At 36.3% G+C, this 18,092-nt stretch overlaps 1 protein-coding gene across 5 annotated transcripts in view; it reads right to left on the bottom strand.

The window, feature by feature from the left end:
• The window catches only part of KHDRBS3 (KH RNA binding domain containing, signal transduction associated 3), an 88,825-nt gene that overhangs the window by 30,147 nt on the left and 40,586 nt on the right, over window positions 1-18,092 (bottom strand). For 3 of the 5 annotated variants that reach the window (XR_010989465.1, XR_010989464.1, XM_068155483.1), the window contains exons 4-7: window positions 17,559-17,705; window positions 13,616-13,755; window positions 5,192-5,302; window positions 3,650-3,842 (exon numbers count right to left, since the gene is read on the bottom strand). Coding sequence is in view for 1 of the 5 variants with exons in the window: in XM_068155483.1 (XP_068011584.1) it covers window positions 3,650-3,842; window positions 5,192-5,302; window positions 13,616-13,755; window positions 17,559-17,705 (591 nt within the window). In the remaining 4 variants the exon portion in view is untranslated. The remainder of the gene's footprint in view (window positions 1-3,649; window positions 3,843-5,191; window positions 5,303-13,615; window positions 13,756-17,558; window positions 17,706-18,092) is intronic. The other 2 variants (XR_010989466.1, XR_010989467.1) reach the window with 2 other exon arrangements.

The raw sequence follows: 18,092 nt of genomic DNA on the forward strand, positions 1-18,092 counted from the left end.
ACATCATAGTGGACTTTCTTTTGATGTAACCAAGTGAGGACATAAAAATGGGAGGTATGTTAAGCTTTCAGAGAAAGTTTATCACACCAAAGTAGTGAGGTTAGAACAGTGATTATAAAAGCTGCCTGGTCATAAAGGCCTAAATCTTTCCTATCATCCATGCTGATGCTACAACTATTAAAGAGAATGCTTACAGAAAATAAACTGTCAACAAGCAGCTTCTAAAACTTCATCAGGCCAAAGACTCTCAGGTGTCTCAGCCTGTCCTTGTAAGACACATGATCCAGTCCCCTAATCATCCTCATGGCCCTGCACTGGACTCCCTGCAGTAATTCCCAGTCCTTCTTGAACTAGGAACCTCATCAGGCCAAAGAAGAGAGAACCTCCCTCTGTGACGTATTGGCCACACTCTTCTTAATGCATCCCAGAATTCCTTAGTGGCCAGGAAGGTGCGTTGCTGGCTCGTGGCGAATTTGTCTACCAGCACTCCCACATCCTTCCCTGCAAAGCTGCTTTTCAGCTGTATTGATGCATGAGGGTATTTCATCCCCAGGTGCAGGACTCTGCACTTGCCATTGTGAAACTTCATGTGGTTCCTCTTTGTCCAGTTCTCCAGCCTGTCCAGGTATACTTCATAGTACTTCAGAGAAAATGGGCAAGGACTTCATGTACTCAAAGTCCTGCATCATCTTTGAGATATTTAGAGAGTTATAGAAACAAGTGGTTGAAGACTTGCATGCACAACATAGTCTGCTATTTTCTGAACTTGCATAGTTTCAAACATGGGCTTGCAAGCCAAAAGGGAATGAGAAGCTTCATGAATCCTTGCAGACTTTCCAATTCCCAGTGGAAAGTCTTCCTGTGGTGGGCTGCTCCTGACTGGATGCCAGGAACCCATCAAAGCCACTCTATCGCTTCCCCTCCTCAGTGGGACAGGGAAAAGAAATAATTAAAAGCTCATGGGTCAAGATAAATACAGAGAGATATCTTTCATCAACTACTGTCACAAGCCAACCACACTCAACATGGGGAAATGAAAATAATTTACAACCATACCAGAGTAGAATAATGAGAAGAAGAAAAAAGAAAAAAAAAAAAAATCTGTAACACCTACCAACCACCCCTCCCCTTTGTATTGGGCTCAATTTTACTCCAAAATTCTCTGCCTCCTCCCCACCAGCACCAGAGGTGCTGCCACTGTTGCAAATTGACACAGCCTTGGCCAGCGCTGGGCCCACATTGAAGCTGATTCTATTGAACATAGGAGAGGCTTTCTGGTATCCTCTCACAGAAGCCACCTCTGTAGTTCCCCCCTCAATACCAAAACCTTTCCACACAAACCAGCAATCACACTGATGTTTTTATTCTACAGACATTTCTCAGCAAACCATGACACCTTACCCCACTCAGATATTCAGGCTGGCAAACCAGTGCCTAATACTAGACATGGCTGAACAGCAATTAAAGAAAGGACTAAAATACCACTACACCTCCTACTATGTTACCTTAGCCTGCAAATAATAGTTTGGGCACTTTGATAATGTACTACAAACAAGCAGGTAAAAAATTACTGTGTAAAACCTTTTAACATCCAATACACAAGCAAAACTTTTAGTGAGTCTCCATTTCAACAAGTCAGACACAGAAAACATGGTAATTTAGAAATGGACCAGCTAGCATTACATTGTCAATTACAGCTTTAAATACACCTATTCCAGTTAAGATATTTTGCTTGGCAGAAAAGTGATCCATTTCTAGAGATCATTCTTTTCAGAAGTTACTTAGCAGAGCGCTATTTTACTTCATAGTGTCAATTTCTTATCCTCTCTCAAAAGTAAATCATATTTCACAGTATTGATTCAAAGAGCTGCCACTTCCGTACATACATTTTATAAACAGTAGATACATAAATGCAAGGTTACTCAGAGATGTTTATTTTCTACCACATTAGCATGCATTCTACATGCTAGAATGGGAAATAGGGTGTTTAATAAGGACTAATTCCTTTGACAGTATTGTGAAATGACCACTCATTTAGTGTACCACCTTGACTGGACAAGTCAGATATAGCCAGGGGGCATTTAAATAATTGCTCAAGTACTAGTTCTCATAACATTAATAAATGACATTAATTTCTTCTATACTGTTCATGTACTAATATTTGTACTTATGACATTAAACTTCCTGCAGAAAGCTGTAAGTGTTATATAGAAAATTAGTTTTCTGATAGAAAGGATACAATGTGAGATTTGATTTACAGACTTTTGAAGCAAGAAGTGAAAGAAGAGGGAGAAGATGAGTGGAAAAAAGATTGTGAGAGTAACAAGAAATGTCTGCATAGCAAAACCATTTTCTGGAACTCAGAAACTCCTTTTCCACTAGCCTGAATAACAGAGATATAGTCGAGGCAGACCTGGTATTGTAAAGGGGGCACATTAAAAGCTTTAAGACATAAACCAGTAAAAGGTCTACCCTTGAAAATGTCATTTTTCTATATGACTAAATCCATTTTTATGATGATAGTTTTGATTTAATTAGCTTTTTTCTTTATCTCACTGCTCTCTGTGTTCAATTTAAATTAAATTTAAGTCAAATAGCCATAACTGTTTATAATTTTCAGTCATATCAAAATAAAATATTTTGATATGACTGAAAATTATATTTTATAAATATATATATATAAATATATATATATAAATTTTATATATTTATAAATATAAATATATAAAATATTTTGATATGGCTTTTAATTTTTAATACAATAAAACCAAGGTAAATATGTATGGCTTATTGAGCTACACTGTTCATTCATTTAGGATCGATTCCAAAGCTTGAATAAAAATATTTTAATTTTCTAATAATTGAACAGCTATATAACCACAAAGGTTTAAGGAGAAGAATAAAGTATTATTCTCAGTTTTAGCTGGGAATTAAAAAACTGCTGACAATGTGGGTTTTTTTTCAGATTTTGTGTAAAGCAGAAGCCCAATGTTGTGCATTTCAGTAGTACATAACTGTTTTGCCAAATGCACTGTAAATGTCTTGATGGTAGTACATATAACCTGAGGTTTTAACATGAAACAGTTTAAGGGGCTGGAGCACCTTCCCTGTGAGAGCAGGCTAAGAGAGTTGGGTTGCTTAGCCTGGCAAAGCAAAGCCTCGGGGGTGACCTTATGGTTTAAAGTGGGCCTACAGGAAAGATGGAGAACGACTCTATCAGGGAGGATGGTGATAAGGGGTACCAGTATTAAACTGAAAGAGGGTAGATTTACCTTGGTCATATGGAAGAAATCCTTTACAGTGAGGGTAGCAAGACACTGGAACAGGTTGCCCAGAGAAGTTGTGGATGCCACATCATTTGAAGTGTTTAAGGCCAGATGTTGTGCAACCTGGTCTAGTGGAACATATCCCTGTCATGGCAGGAAGGTTGGACCTAGATGATCTTTAAGATACCTCCCAATCCAAATTATTCTATGATTCTACAAAGCTTCAAAATTTGACAAGAGATGACCACATGTGCCATAGGTTCTGAGCTCAAGACTTTACTTAGTACCTAATCAAGAGATTCTACTGAGTTCTAAAGAGACAGTTAGGATCATTCCTCCAAAATGAAACACTTTACGCACGCTATGCCAACAGCCTGACTTACATATTCGCCATAAGTCTCCTGTGCCGGAGGTGGTGGAAGGGGTCGGTAGCCTGCAGGTGGAGGTACTCCTCGTGCTCTGGGTGCTAGAAGTCCACGACTGCGACTGACTGGTCCTCTACTGGGAGGCACTCCTCTGGGTGCTGGTGCCCCTCTTGGTACACCTGCAGGTGGTGGAGGCACTCCTCCACGGCCCCTGTGGATATATGAATCACTTACCATTAAATATTACACCCACGGACCACCTTTCAACAACTCCCTCCCCCACATCATAACAATTTCACTTTGCCACAGTCATAAAGTGTAAAAATGTTTATAGTGTCATTTTTCTGTACACTTTAATCCAATTACACAGAGTATGCAAAAAAATCTGAACAATATAAATTAGACATAATTCAGTGATGAACTTCTCACTACCTTGAGCCATTCTTGCACACAGAGAAACCCAAACCAATTTGCTGGAATCAGAGAACTTCACTAGAATTTAACTTGTAGTATGTGAAATCATAATCATAGAGTAACTTGAAGTAATTTGAAGCTGTTAGGCTACATCATACTCAAATCCTGCACAGAGGAGTCAGTTGCAACTACCTTCTGGTCCTGTGTAAGCTTCTAAATGTAATCCAAAGATCACTCTGCATGTATGAGTGGGTCAGAAAATATCCATTTTCTTGTGGTTCTAAAGAGATTTCCAGCTGTTGCAGGAAACATTCAGACATGTAATGAACATGCAGGGTGATTACAGGATATAAAACTCAATCTGCTGGACATATTTAAGAACAAGAAATAACAGTATGTTTGGTTTTCAAATTCTAAAGAATGATAAGCATTAACTTGTATTTCATTAGATACCACATATGGATGAAAAATCTGAGCCCTAAACTGAAATAGTTTTCAAGAACTATTTGATCCATTTAGAAGTGGCATCCCCCATGACTCCCTATAGTAAAGGGAGAGATTAGAGGTATAGTCTGTAAAAAATTTGTATCATTTATTCTCTTTTAAACATGGTAACTAAAACATTGTTAATAGACATCTCCTTTTTAAAGGAGATTACTTCACCCTATGGACTACAACTGAGCTTAAATGACTGCTCTGTAGGCATACAGACTTGCTCCAAGGAAGTCCCGGCCTTATTGTAAGCTGTAACAGATACAGGAAAGAAAACAAACAAGCGCAAGCTCTACACTACTTTTCTACCTGTCAAGTCATCATCTAATTAATCTGTAGAGTAGTAACTGAATGAAAACACTGCCCTGATTTCAGTAGAAATTTCCAACTTGCTCTAAAGACCCAGATTTAGCTTTAAGATTTAATATCCCATTTCAAGTAAGTTATAATTTTTCATTGGTAAGCTTATCAGAAAAAAATTATGATTGTTTTAACAATTAGTATTTGAAAAACTGCATCACTATATGAAGAATGCAAATGTAAACACTTGATACAATCAGGATAGATTTTATCTATTTTCAGCACTGATTAAAACACAGTCAAAGTACTTTAAACAAGCCTAGAGAGTAAGTGATTTAAAACTGTGCTTATTACTTGGTTTTGGCTAATCTGTAGAATGCCTCCTCAGGACAGGGTACCAGCTGCTTATTTGACTTCATTGTAGTGGGGGCAGGGGTGAGCAGTGAAGTTCCCAGACACAGCCTGCTGAAGTAATATAAAGAAATAGCAAATGTGATACTTTCCAAGTGAAGCCAAAGAAAGGGAAATGAACCTATTGGCATAGACAATAGTCAACACCAAGTGGGGGGGGAAAAAAAAAAAAAAGGCAGTAAAAAGACTCAAGAATCACTAGCCATAATCTTCATGGCATCCTTCATACAAGGTGTAAGCGAAAGCAGCAGGAAATGGGACATGCTGAAAAACATGGAAAAACATTGGAGGGAGTGGAAGAAAAAAAAGTACACTTTGTTGTCAGCACAGACTTATTCTTAAAGAGTAATTAGAACATCAGATACATGTGATGAGAAGGTCTTTTCTGCATTTCAAAAACAGTTAATGGAATTGGAGTGGTGATGGGTGGGAAACCATAATTCTGTATTAGGAGACCATTCACACGTTGTTTTATGAGGAACCACTTTGAATAGGAACCTTCACATACCTTTCCAAAAACAATACATGAGTTCTGGTATTCCTTAATTTGGACAAGGTTTGCCATATAAATTATGTTTAAAAAGATTTAATAGTGAAAATGTATATACATACTATGGGAAGACATTTAGAGAAATCTCATGGGAAGTCAGAGCAACCACGAAATTGTCAAAAAGCTTGAGCAAAAAGAGCTCACTTAGGTAGAGGTATTAAAAAGAGGTTATCACTTAAAAAGCTGAACCCATGTCTAACGAAGGACAAATGCTAATAGAACAAATATAAAATACTCAGAAAAACAGGTCAGAGAATGTAAAGAATTTATAAAAAGCCTAAAACAACAGAAGCCATTCCAACATCTTGAAATTTGAAAGCCTGCCAGAGTCTGAGGCCAAATCACCAGTGCAGAACAATAAGAGATGTATATGTACATATACCAACAATCTAAATGTATACAATCAAGAAAGACCAGACAAGGTTCTCATGCTAGAGTCTTTCCTTATGGGGAATGCATTGGGTGGTGTTGCCAAATTACAGAACAGAACTGGTAAATAAAAGTAATTGCATTATCTTCCTATAAACTACAACAGGAGTTCAGTCATGTAGTTCTTTAACCTGTAGTTGAATCCCAACATGGCTAAAGACAGGAAATAAGCCCCCCCAAAAAAAAAGTTCAAAGCAGCAAACTATAGTAAGAGGGAATGACAAGAACGGAGACAGGGACAACAGCACTCAATATGAGTGATAGTAATCATCCAACTTTATTGTTCCACATGTCATTATTTATAGTCTTATCTTATGCATAGTTAATTCTACTCTAATTTAACACATACTATTGGTTTCTCTCTAAAAGGTTACATCATTGTTTTCACAACTCTGTGGAATTTTTCTACTCAGTCTAATTGCTCTTTTTCCCAGATCTCGCCTCCTCCTTATCTTGTTTGCCTCCCTTCTCAGGGGCAGCTTAACTTCAGCATACCAAGCAATCAGCACTTTCCCACAGCTCCTACTCCATTGTTATATTAATAACAGAAAATCCTTCAAGGCCTGAATTGCACAGGTGTTCCTGGGACCCATGTCCCCTCTTGCTCAAACCAACCCCCAAGAAGGGAACATTTAGGGGTTTATGAACACATGAGCACCCAAATTCACAGTTTCTTTATGAGGATCTTATGGGGAAACAGCCTTCATGAAGTCACAGCAGACAATATCCAATGCTCTCCCTTACCTACCAGGCCACACTTCATAGAATGCTATCTTGTTTATCAAGCATTACTTTCCCTTTGTGAATCTATGCTTACTACTCTCAATGACCTTTTTCTGTGCCTGAAGTGCTTTTCCAGGATTAGTTGCTCCATCAGCTTCCCAGGGATTGAGTTGAGGTTGACCAATCCTACAGGTCTCTCTTGCCAATTCTGAATGTAGGAATGACATTTACTTTCCAGTAAAGTCAGGCACCTCTCAGGCATCTCTCCTAATCTCCACAATTGTTCACAGATTTACAGTGGCTTCACAATGACACCTGCCAGCTCCTTCAGCTCTCATAGATATGTCCCATTGGAGCCCACAGCCTTGCAACCAGTTTGTTTACCTTTTCTCTAACCCAATCCTCTTCCACCAAGGATACACCTTCCCTCTTATCTTTGGGTTCCTGGATTTCAGAAAGCCACTCCCAGTAGTAAAGACAGAGTCCAACACCTTAGCATTATTTCCTTTGTCTTTCTGTTGGTGCTCAGATATTCACAGAAGCACTTCTTGTTGATTTTGACATCCCTCATTACATTGCTGATGATTCCTGCAAGTTCTCTTCTCCTGTCTATGTTACAGATATCTCCATCCTTTGGGGGACAAACTGATAACCCTAACAGTGTTTAAAACCCAACACACCTCCTAGAACTCTCATCTGTCTATGCTTTAGCTAGCCCTTCCACATCTCTTTTTACTTCATTTAAAAAAAAAAAATCAGCTCTTTGCAATCTTATGTCAGTATGCTATCCAGAATTGTCTAATTTCTTTGGATGAGGGAAATTCTACTCTTTAAGCACCTATTAACAGTATTTTCTACTAAACAGACTGTAGTAAGTAGTATTTTCTACTGAAAACACTGTAGTAAATACACAGTACTTAAACATACTCAGTAAATCCTAGCCAGGTGCTCTTACTGTCACCTTTACACACGCTGTAGCAAAGCTATCATCTATGTACTTAAGACCATTAAGTGCTACTCTTGAAGAAACATTTTACTGCCCTGAACTAGGTTATTATGGCTATAAGAAAGTTTGAAATACTTCTATTTTTTTTAAATTTTCCTTAATTTATAAATCTGGCAGTGGTGAATCCAGTGGAGGATGTAAACCCTTCCCTGTTAAATCCACGGGTAATTCGGGTATCTAAGTTAAGACTAATCTTACTCTCAAATCTGTGTAACTAACTTGCAGGGTGTGCACTGCAAAAATAATTCTTTATCAGTCTGGGCTCCATGGACTAGAAGCAAATCCCAGTAACCAATTTAATCTTTTGTTTCACTACACTGAAGAGTGCACCAGAACAGTGAGGGAACAAAAAAATTCTAATTGAATTCATATGTCACAGCATCCCTCAAAGGATAATGTCATTAAAGGTATTTTTTTTGTTGAAACCAAACTCTTCCCCTTCCCATAACATTTCATTACTTATACCTGCAATTTAGTACGAGAGAAAAAAGAATAGTATGTGAAGCACATAATTTCTAAAAAGCTATGATATATACATTAGAAAATGTGAGACTATGCCTTTCACTGAAGTGCAGGAATGTGCTAGTGTGATTTGTAAATACAGTAATTATAGAAGATAGTTTCAATGTATAAAACCCTGAAAAGTATACTTTACTGTGTACAGTTAAAATATTACTTAAGCTTTGGATTTTTGTAATTGATTAGCCTCCCACTGTTTGAATAAAGAGTTTAGCGTGTGGGAAAACATTCTAAAGAATATCTAATACCATTTAGAAGCACATTATACTACAGCAGACTCCAAACATGAATATTTAAATAATTCACAGGCAATATCATTTATTGCCACTAGAACAGTATTTTATCAACTTATACAATGCATCCATAAAAACTACTTAAATGCTTCCTCTTTGACCTCTTTTTAGCAAGATTTATATTTTTTACATTTCTACTTTATAGTAGTCCCATAGTGTTTCTAGAATTTGTTTCCAGCAACCTAGTTTATCACCCTTAACCATCACAGAGCATCTAGCTGATACTCTCTTCCAGCTTTCCTCAGCAGTAGCTCTACTTTCAGCTTTCATTTATGACTTTCTTCTCTCTACTACTGTGCTTATTTTTGTTTCATGCTTCACCTTTCACTGGGTGACTGAGTAAACTTAGTTGTGATTTCACAATCAGAATAGAGGCAGTTCACAGGCTTTCTTTCACTTTTAGTGAAGAGTTTATATGACATGAGGCTCCTTTTTGAGATCTCCCCTCCAGAAGGGCAAGCAAACAGAAGGAGCTTTAAAACAAAAGTACATGTGAAATTTAAGACCGGTTCCATAACACTGTATTATTCAATGAGGAAACACTTCTAATTCTTTAATTTTAGTATTTGTCATTCCATATTTGAAAACAGTAATGTGTCATGTTTCAGTTTGGTTAAAAATGGAAGGCAACATAATACTAAAGAAAATAAATTGAACATAGTATTTGTCTTTGTCCTGGACTCAGAACAGGTTTTGTTGTTTTTTGGGTTTTTTTTGTGCTACACAATCTTTTGTAGTACACTACCTACATATCCTCCATAAAAATTTATTCTTCGAAAAAGAAACCAGTTTATTCCAGACACGTGTCCTGAGAACAATTGGAAGTTGTGAACACAATGCAGCATTGATCCACATCACCTCATATTACTTCTGACATAAGACAGCAAATTCTACATCTTCTGTAACAGTATTATCAGTCCCCAGATAGAGTGGTAGTCATTCAACCATTAAGATCTCACCCACGCATACACTGAAATATGAATAGAAGGGAAAGAAAAATAACCACGATCTCATGCAAACATAAACCAGAATTCTTCTGTTTCTTTGTGTATTCCCTACAAGTTACCTCTATGAGAAATTATTTTTTCTTCCCCTCAGTGAAACTAAAATATGCTTTCAAATACTCCTGATCTGGGGAGCAAACCCAACCAGCCCTTCTATAATTAAAGAGGGCACTGCCTATAAGAAAGGTGGAGAGAGACTTTTTGTTAGTGCCTGTAGTCACAGGACATGGCATAACGTTTTTGAATCGAGAGAGCACAGTTTTAGATTCAACATATGGAAGAAATTTTTTATAATGAGGCTACTGTTATAGTGGAACAGGCTGACCAGAGAAGTTATGGATGTTCCATCATTAGATGTATTCAAGGTCAGTTTGGATAGGTCTCTGAGAAACCTTAGTCACTTCCTATGGCAGGGGGATTGGAGTAGATGATCATTAACAATTCCTTCCAACTCAAATGATTCTAAGATTCTAACAGTGATTTCTAGCTCTAAGTGATATGAATTGGTTCTCCTCAACATCAAGATAGCAAAGAAGATTTACCCTTGTTCATACACTTATTATCATCTAGAATTTCAATTTTACAATGTATCTTAGAGTCAGAATTGAGTGATCCTTAAATCTTTTTTATTTTATCTTAAAACAGGAATATGAAGTTTGAGAGGAAATGCTACTTTACTTGCCAATTGTCTTTCAAGGTATACATTAACTTGTAAGTTAATTTATTTGCAGCCTTTAGTTAATCAGAAGTCTTGAATTCACATTTCAGTATTATCATTTATATTGCACTGATTCAAGGTGGGAATTCAAATGCATTAAAGAAACAATGATTCTGATAGAGGTACATCTAGCTACTCTCTATGACAGTATCACATTAATCATCATGGATCCTCTAAGCTTGCTAGCACAATAAAGTAACTGGTATGTTCCTTCATTTTATACAGTCACCTCAAAAAAAAAATAAAAGATTAAAAGTCATGTCAGTTGATGATAAACACAAAAGGAACAAAATCTAGACTATCACCAGGGAGAAGATTTTAGCGGTCCTTCTCATTTTGCACGGAAGAGGCAGTTACTACCTGAAGTGGTTAAATGCTTAGCATGAAGAGAGATCACAGAAGTGCTGTAAAAACATCTAAATGTCATCTTTAACAGCATTAGGAACAAAAAAAAAAATGGAGGCAAGAGGGCAGAACAAAGGAGGTATATGCCCAATATTAATGATGAGAAGGAAAAGCATATTTCTAAAGGTAAAGCTCAAAACACACATATCCCTGCTACAACAAATTCCATCCAATCACCCCCCATATATTACTGGGCCCTGACATAAAAAAAATTCAGTCAATAAAATTGGGAACAAGTCAGAAATAGCAGAATTAAAAGCAATAATATAAACTACATTAAAAAAAATAATAAAAAACCCCAAACAACCAAAAACAAAACCACAAAATCCCCACAACCATTAAGAATTTACTTACCATATAAAGGAATACCTGCACAAGCTAGAATTTTGTATGCAAGAACAAATGTACTGTTTCCTACAAAGTAAAATTTTGGTATGGAGCTAAACATACACGTAACAAGTCTTCTTAAAAGAAGGCACTTGATAAGATGCATTATCTCCAGTTTCAACATGTCTGATAAGGAGTAAAAAAAGGCATAAATTAGTACTTCAGTTCTTTTTGGTTGAACTATTCAGGAATAATAAAGGCTTAAATCAGGAACTTAAGCACTCAGTAATTGCATCCTCAACAGGATGTTCCATGTATCAAGGCTGATATCTTAAAAATTCTATGGATTATAAAGTGAGGTTTGGACTTGAGGTTTTAGACTTCATTTTATGAATGTGCTTAAGCTTTGCTTCAACCTTTCCTGTATATCTCCAGGATACTTGCTAATAGAACTGTTTTATTTAATACCAGGACAAAGCCTTTAACAAAGCCTGCCTTCAACAAAAGTATTAGTGACTGAAATCAATTTGTGCTACAAAAGAAGCATAGCATTACAAGTTAGTTTAAGATCTTAAAAACTCAATGGCTCTAGTATCTTAGAAGCAATTGCATTAAATTTCAATTAAAAAAATCTTTTATGTTAACAGAGCTTCAATTTGAGGGGAAAATAATCTTGGAGTTTAAGACAAGACTTAAAAGTAAGAACAAAGCTGCTTGTCTGACTTCCAGTTTCTTTGGAACATACACAAAAAGGAGATGACAAATACAATTTCAAGCTGTCATTTCCAAACCACGTTTAAATTTCCTCTGAAGACACTTCAATTATAAGCCAGTAGGATGAACTATGAAGGATTGTGAGCTACCTGAAAGTATGTATGTCATACATGAAATGCAAGTTTGATAAAATTCACCAAAATCCAGAGAATGGAATAGTGACATGAGAACTTGAATAAAAAGCTCATTATGCATGCATGTGCTAGATACTAGGAGTTGAAAGTAGGTATAGAACTTTAGTGATAAGATCAGACCAAACAATAACTTCTGTATCAAACTAGGATAACAACATGAAAAATGAAGAAAATATTAAACAGAACAGTGAGTATATCCGTACTGAACATCTGCAGCAGAGCTGTTCTGGGCATCTATGGGAAAGTTAAAAATAGATATTTAAGAACAGAAGCAAAATTTGCAAAAAAGCTATCTCCAAAATCAAGAGATCTCTAATTGGCAAGCACTTCTGTATGGTTGAATATAGAGCTGAAGAAGTGAAACCTTTTATATAATTATTACTACTCTGAACAACACTAAAATAAAAAAGCTGAATAGATATGGTACATAATGTTACATAAGAATAAGAACAAAAATTTAAAGACAATTATTTTTACAGGGTAAAAGTAAGGGTAAGTGTAAATTCCCTCAATTAAGATTCATTCTGCATTGCATTTGCAATCGTTATTGCAAGATACACATAATTGTAAAGGGATCTGTACATGGAATAATTCCTCAGTGCTTTTTCTTCTAACGTGTTTAATCTGAGTTAAAAACACTTCAGAATATTGTTTTGAAATTTTAAAAGCTGAAATGTAAGTTTCAAGTTTGTATTCATAAGTGCCATGGCCACAACTGAAGGCAAACAGTTGACTGTAGAAAACTGTTACACTTAGCTGCTGCAGTCACAACCTCTCCACACTGTAACAGAAACAGTTATGTGCTTTATTTAGTTTGTTTTCACACTTTGAGACTCAAAGGACTTGAAGCTGTCATCTTAGTACTGCAAGGAAGAAAGGGGATGCTAGAGTGAAAAATAAAGCATCTCCTGTGTCAAACAAAAATAAAGCAAGAGAAGCTTCAGACTTGTCTATTCCTGAATCAAAAAACCCTTTTTAAGAAATAAGCATAGCACAGATGAGACTAAATCCAAATTCTACCTCTGAGACACTTCCATAACATTATTTTATCAGGACTATACAAATTTTGTAACACAGAATGTATATTCCATAAATTAGATAAATTAATCTGAAACCATGTCAAAGCAAGATTTATCAGCTTTTCAAAGTTGTGATCTCCACAGGGCCAATGCACAGACCTTACATGCATCTATGGTGCAACTGAAAGAAGCCAAGTGGCACAGAACTAATCTTACTGTGCTGCTCACGGCAAGATTGCACATCTTTATGGTGTACACTGTTCATTAATATTCAATATTAGTATTCCAAGTTAATTCAGTCTAAGCTAGACTACATTCAACAAATCAAGATTTGTTTCCCTCTGTTACTCTTATTTTGGGAGTCCTTCACATTTCACTACTGTATTCTGGGTTCTTTTGGTGTTTGACAAGAGCAGCTAAAAATATACACATTCAAGTTCAATTCCACTGCAGCTGAGATACTTACCTGGACAAAGCAGGAACTGGTACTCCTCTTGCTCGAATAGATGGTTTTCCACGAACTACTGGAACTTCTGCATTTTCTGAACCACCATTTAAATATGTTAATTCTTGAAGCTGTGCCTGTCTGATTTCATCATTGTAGTCCTGAAACAGGGGGAAATGAGAAAAAAATAAAATTGTTCAACCACCATACCAAGCTGGTCTCAGCAAACATTGTTCCTGGAAGTTTCCTCTTAAAAATCTTAATCTGCTTAATCTGCAGAATATAATAGGCATACTATTCAGTCAAAAAGTTCTCAAATTTCTACATATTAACTGCATCGTTTTGCTCAGGCATGTTTCTTTCCCACTGCATAGAATTTTCATCAGTTAAAATGCCAATGTTAAAATGCTCTACATAAAGACAAACAAAACAACAAAAATCAAGGTCCCATTTCTGAGCTGAGATCTAGTTTTGTAGTTCCAGTTGGAGAATGATACTGTGCTGAAAGCATGAAAAATTGCATTGCCTGGTGTTGCAAAGCAATACAGAGTACACTATAGAAAAACAGCCTCTGACAACTACGGAATAGATTAGTCATCTACACTTAAAATCAGGAGTTAAAGAAAGAATAACAATGAAATGTATTCAACAGAAATATGCTTATCTAATAATAGGAGCTCCAAGACTTTCAATTCTAGAACATGCAAGGATAAACAATTTAAAGACACAGGGCTTGCTTCTCATTCTGCACAAATCCTCTCTCAAGGTCTATCGAAAAGAAAGCTGAAGCTATTTACATAGAATTAATATGGTACTTCTCAAATACACAAGACTCTTTTCAGGGACCTTGAGCCAACCTCCAAAACTAAACACATCATACAGGAATAAAATAGATAAAGCAATGAACTCTTGAGCTGTATGTATTTTTCTGCCATTTTTCTATTTTTCTTCCACTTAAAGTGAGTCAAAGAATGCATCTGTAAAGGTGAATTAGAAAAAGAAATATTTTACTTTATGTTTATACATGCACAGTATGAAAGTATTAAGAGGTCCTCTAATAAGAATAAAGTGTTACTTCTGATATAATAGCTTTTATCTTCGGCAAATCCTCCTATTTCAAAAGGAGGCAGGTTTGTCCAAATGCTGTCTTATTTTCAGATTTCAATTACAAAACAGGGATCTGCATCTCTTATTGGAAATCTGACTTTATTAAATTTATGCACTAGGCAGGTACCAAAAGACTGTCAGACAGCCTTGCAGCAAAAAAGACACTGAAACAATTCCAGATTGAAAGGAGATTAAAACACCTATGAACTCAAAGATCTCAAGTACACCATGTCAATGCAAAGGTGCTTGTTCATGGATCTAAAAAGACCGGAGAAGAGAAGCTAAGGTGTTTTTGTTATAAGCAGCTACTACAAGGCTATTTTGTATCCTATATTAGACTGGACATTAGGAAAAAGTTTTGCACAGAAAAAGTGGTCAGGCATTGGAATGTGCTGCCCAGAGAGGTGGTTGAGTCACCAACCCTGGATGTGTTTAAAGGTCATTTAGACGTGGTGCTTGGGAATATGGTTTAGGGGTGAACTCTGTAGAGAGAGTAGGGTTATTGGTTGAATTCAGGGATCCTGAGGGTCTTTTCCAACCCAAATGTTTCTGTGATATTCTAGCACCAGTTGTGATTGCATATTAAGGCTTGATCTGCAAACTAAATCTCTATGAAGTACAGTGTCTGAATTTCTTGAAAGGAAAAAAAAGCCAAGAAAGAACACAAATTAAGATTATAATCATATATGCTGATAACAGGACTTCTTGAAATAAAACTGATAATTGCTAAGAAGGCCAAAACAGACCTTACAGTACAAAATGTAATAAGGATGAAAAAGCAATCAAGCCACATTTGGCAGCAGTTCACCAAATGGTAGTGTCTAGAAGACAAAGCTGCTCCTTATTGCTTACTGGAATGGCTGCTACATTGAAAGAGGGCACAGAAGAGATTAAGACACTTAGGACCAACCTGATAAGATCACATTTGAAAAGCCAAAGGGAAATTAAGACAGTGTTGGCTTGATTTCATAGCTCAGAGGAGATTGTACTGAGCTGAACTGATGCTACATAAAGATCCAATGATCAAAAACTGAGATGGAAGTGTACAACCAACAAATGGAATTGCTCATTATCAGTCTAATTCTAGTGGTTTAGCAGTAGAGCAATGGCTACATTTTGATAAGATTAGCTCAATAAAGAAAATCACCATCTCTGAAGGGCGCAAGGATTAGATGTATCTTGTCCTCTGATGAATGCAAAAAGCCCTTATCAAATTGAGCATATTTCCATCCAAAAAGAAAACAGCTGTTTGCTTACTCAAATAGCAAAAAATTTCATTCTCCCTTACTTCTTCATAGAAAGAAATCATAAATCATATACATAATCTTTGGTACTACAAGTATTGAGTATCCTGTACCTAATCAATTAGTATGTTTGAACAGTAGTATATTTACCTCTCTTTATATACACCAACATAAAAACTTTTTGAAACCTGCAGACAATGTTACAATGTGGTGCTTGCTTTTTTATGACTTAAGATGATGCTCAAAACATGTCTTTTTTTTTTAACTGTCTTAAGGTGCATCTACATTAGTGTGCCATTTCACATCAGGATGTATTCCTAAACAAACCTCCTGATGACCATCACTTATAACTTGGTTCAAGTCATGGATTAGTATTGAGGCATATGAACTAACTGCAATTTAGCCAAAACATGCCAGAAGAAACACTCATGGAGCACAATACACTCCAGACACTTGGGGACAGTTTCATGGACTGAATAGATTTAGTACAAGCTGAAATCCCCAAAATGAATACAGTACCACTGCCAGGCCACTAGCAGCAAGTGCTTCATCCTGTAATACAGCTGGCAATTCCAACCTCAGCAGGTGGTAGTGGTCATACAACAAGCATCCCAAGTGGGCCTGAATACAGCTACATTGACTGTGCTGTCAAGCATTTATGGGCTACTGTCACTCAAGATACGCACCTTAAAGTTTCCTTAGCTAGGTTCCCCATGTTTCCAATTTCTGAAATGAATCAAGACTAATGCTTAGTTAATATTTTCAGCACTAAAAAATCCCAGAAGTCAATGTACCCTGACAATTCTTTGCTTTCTACATTTATCCTGTAACCAATAAAAATAGGAGATTCACTGAAGAGTTAGGAACTTCACACAGCAACATCACTTCAAATGCCCCAGCTTCTTCAGAAGACTTGGACTGTTACAAGCAATTTAATATAGCAAAGCAATAAAGGTTGATCCATATGAGAAACAAATGCAGGAATCTTCTGTAAAAACACTGGAAATCCTGCAACACCATTGTCTATATGTGTATCTCAGAACTCAAGTACAAACTTATACCAGATATCACAACTCATTTTATATATTCATACACTGCAAGCCAAAGTATATACCAGTACAGAAGTATTACCCATTTATCACTAGCTCTGAAAATAAAATAAGGATAGAAGATAACATGGTATTGATTATCAGCATTGAACACTAATCTAGGATTATGGGTGAGAGTAGTACAACATCAAAACTTCTCTATTCTTAGTGAAATAGAACCCTATGCTTATGCTTCAGTTGTACCAAGAACACTTTAAGCAAAGAAAGGTTTTTTCCATTATTTTTTACAATTTTTAACTACTTTGGACATGAGCAGTTAAGCAAGAATAAGATGCTCTTTTATGATAGGTCATATAATGAGATAAACATTGTATATGGACATCCACACAATTCACTCAATAATCACCCATATCGAAATGAGAAGTATTTGTAAGCAACATCAATTCTTTTGCAGGTGAAGTAAATTATGCAACATGACTTGACCAATATCATAGGGTAAGTTAGTTTTAGAGACATTTTCTCACTAGAGCACCAGAGTTCTTATGAAAAAGTTAAAATACTAACAGGGATGAGGAATTTCTTGATTTCTTCCAGTGCATGTCCCATTCTGGCATATGCTTCTGCTGGTGGAGCAAATACTTCAATTAAAACATGCAGGTCATCGTTTAAGTGAAAGTACTTTGCCTCTCCACTTTTTCTCAACTCTTCCTCCTAGAAGATAAGGAAAATGTTGGGGTTATAAAATGCTGAAGTATAAAATTACATACTGTTCTGATACACTTCAAATCCATATGGATGCTACAGTATCAGAACAGTATCAGTGAGTGATTTAACACAAAATAGGACCCATCAGCTTCTGCTCACGTACAGGAACTAGCACAAGGGAGAATATTCCTAGTTTTTCCAGGTGCACTAGTTTCGTGTAGGAGACACTGAGAAAAGTAAAAGCTGCATCCTCTTCTCAAAAGTCTTTAGAAAAAGGTTTGAGCTAATATTCCAAAAATGCAAGGTTCTTTTACCAATATCATTTCAATTGTAATATTACTGCACTGCTCAGATACTTCCCATTTTCTTTGACCACAGGAGTACATCCTTCAT

This window comes from Melanerpes formicivorus, unplaced genomic scaffold (genome assembly GCF_026170545.1).
Source record: "Melanerpes formicivorus ecotype bairdi unplaced genomic scaffold, bMelFor1.0.p_v2 SCAF_32, whole genome shotgun sequence".
NCBI classification, from domain to species: domain Eukaryota; kingdom Metazoa; phylum Chordata; class Aves; order Piciformes; family Picidae; genus Melanerpes; species Melanerpes formicivorus.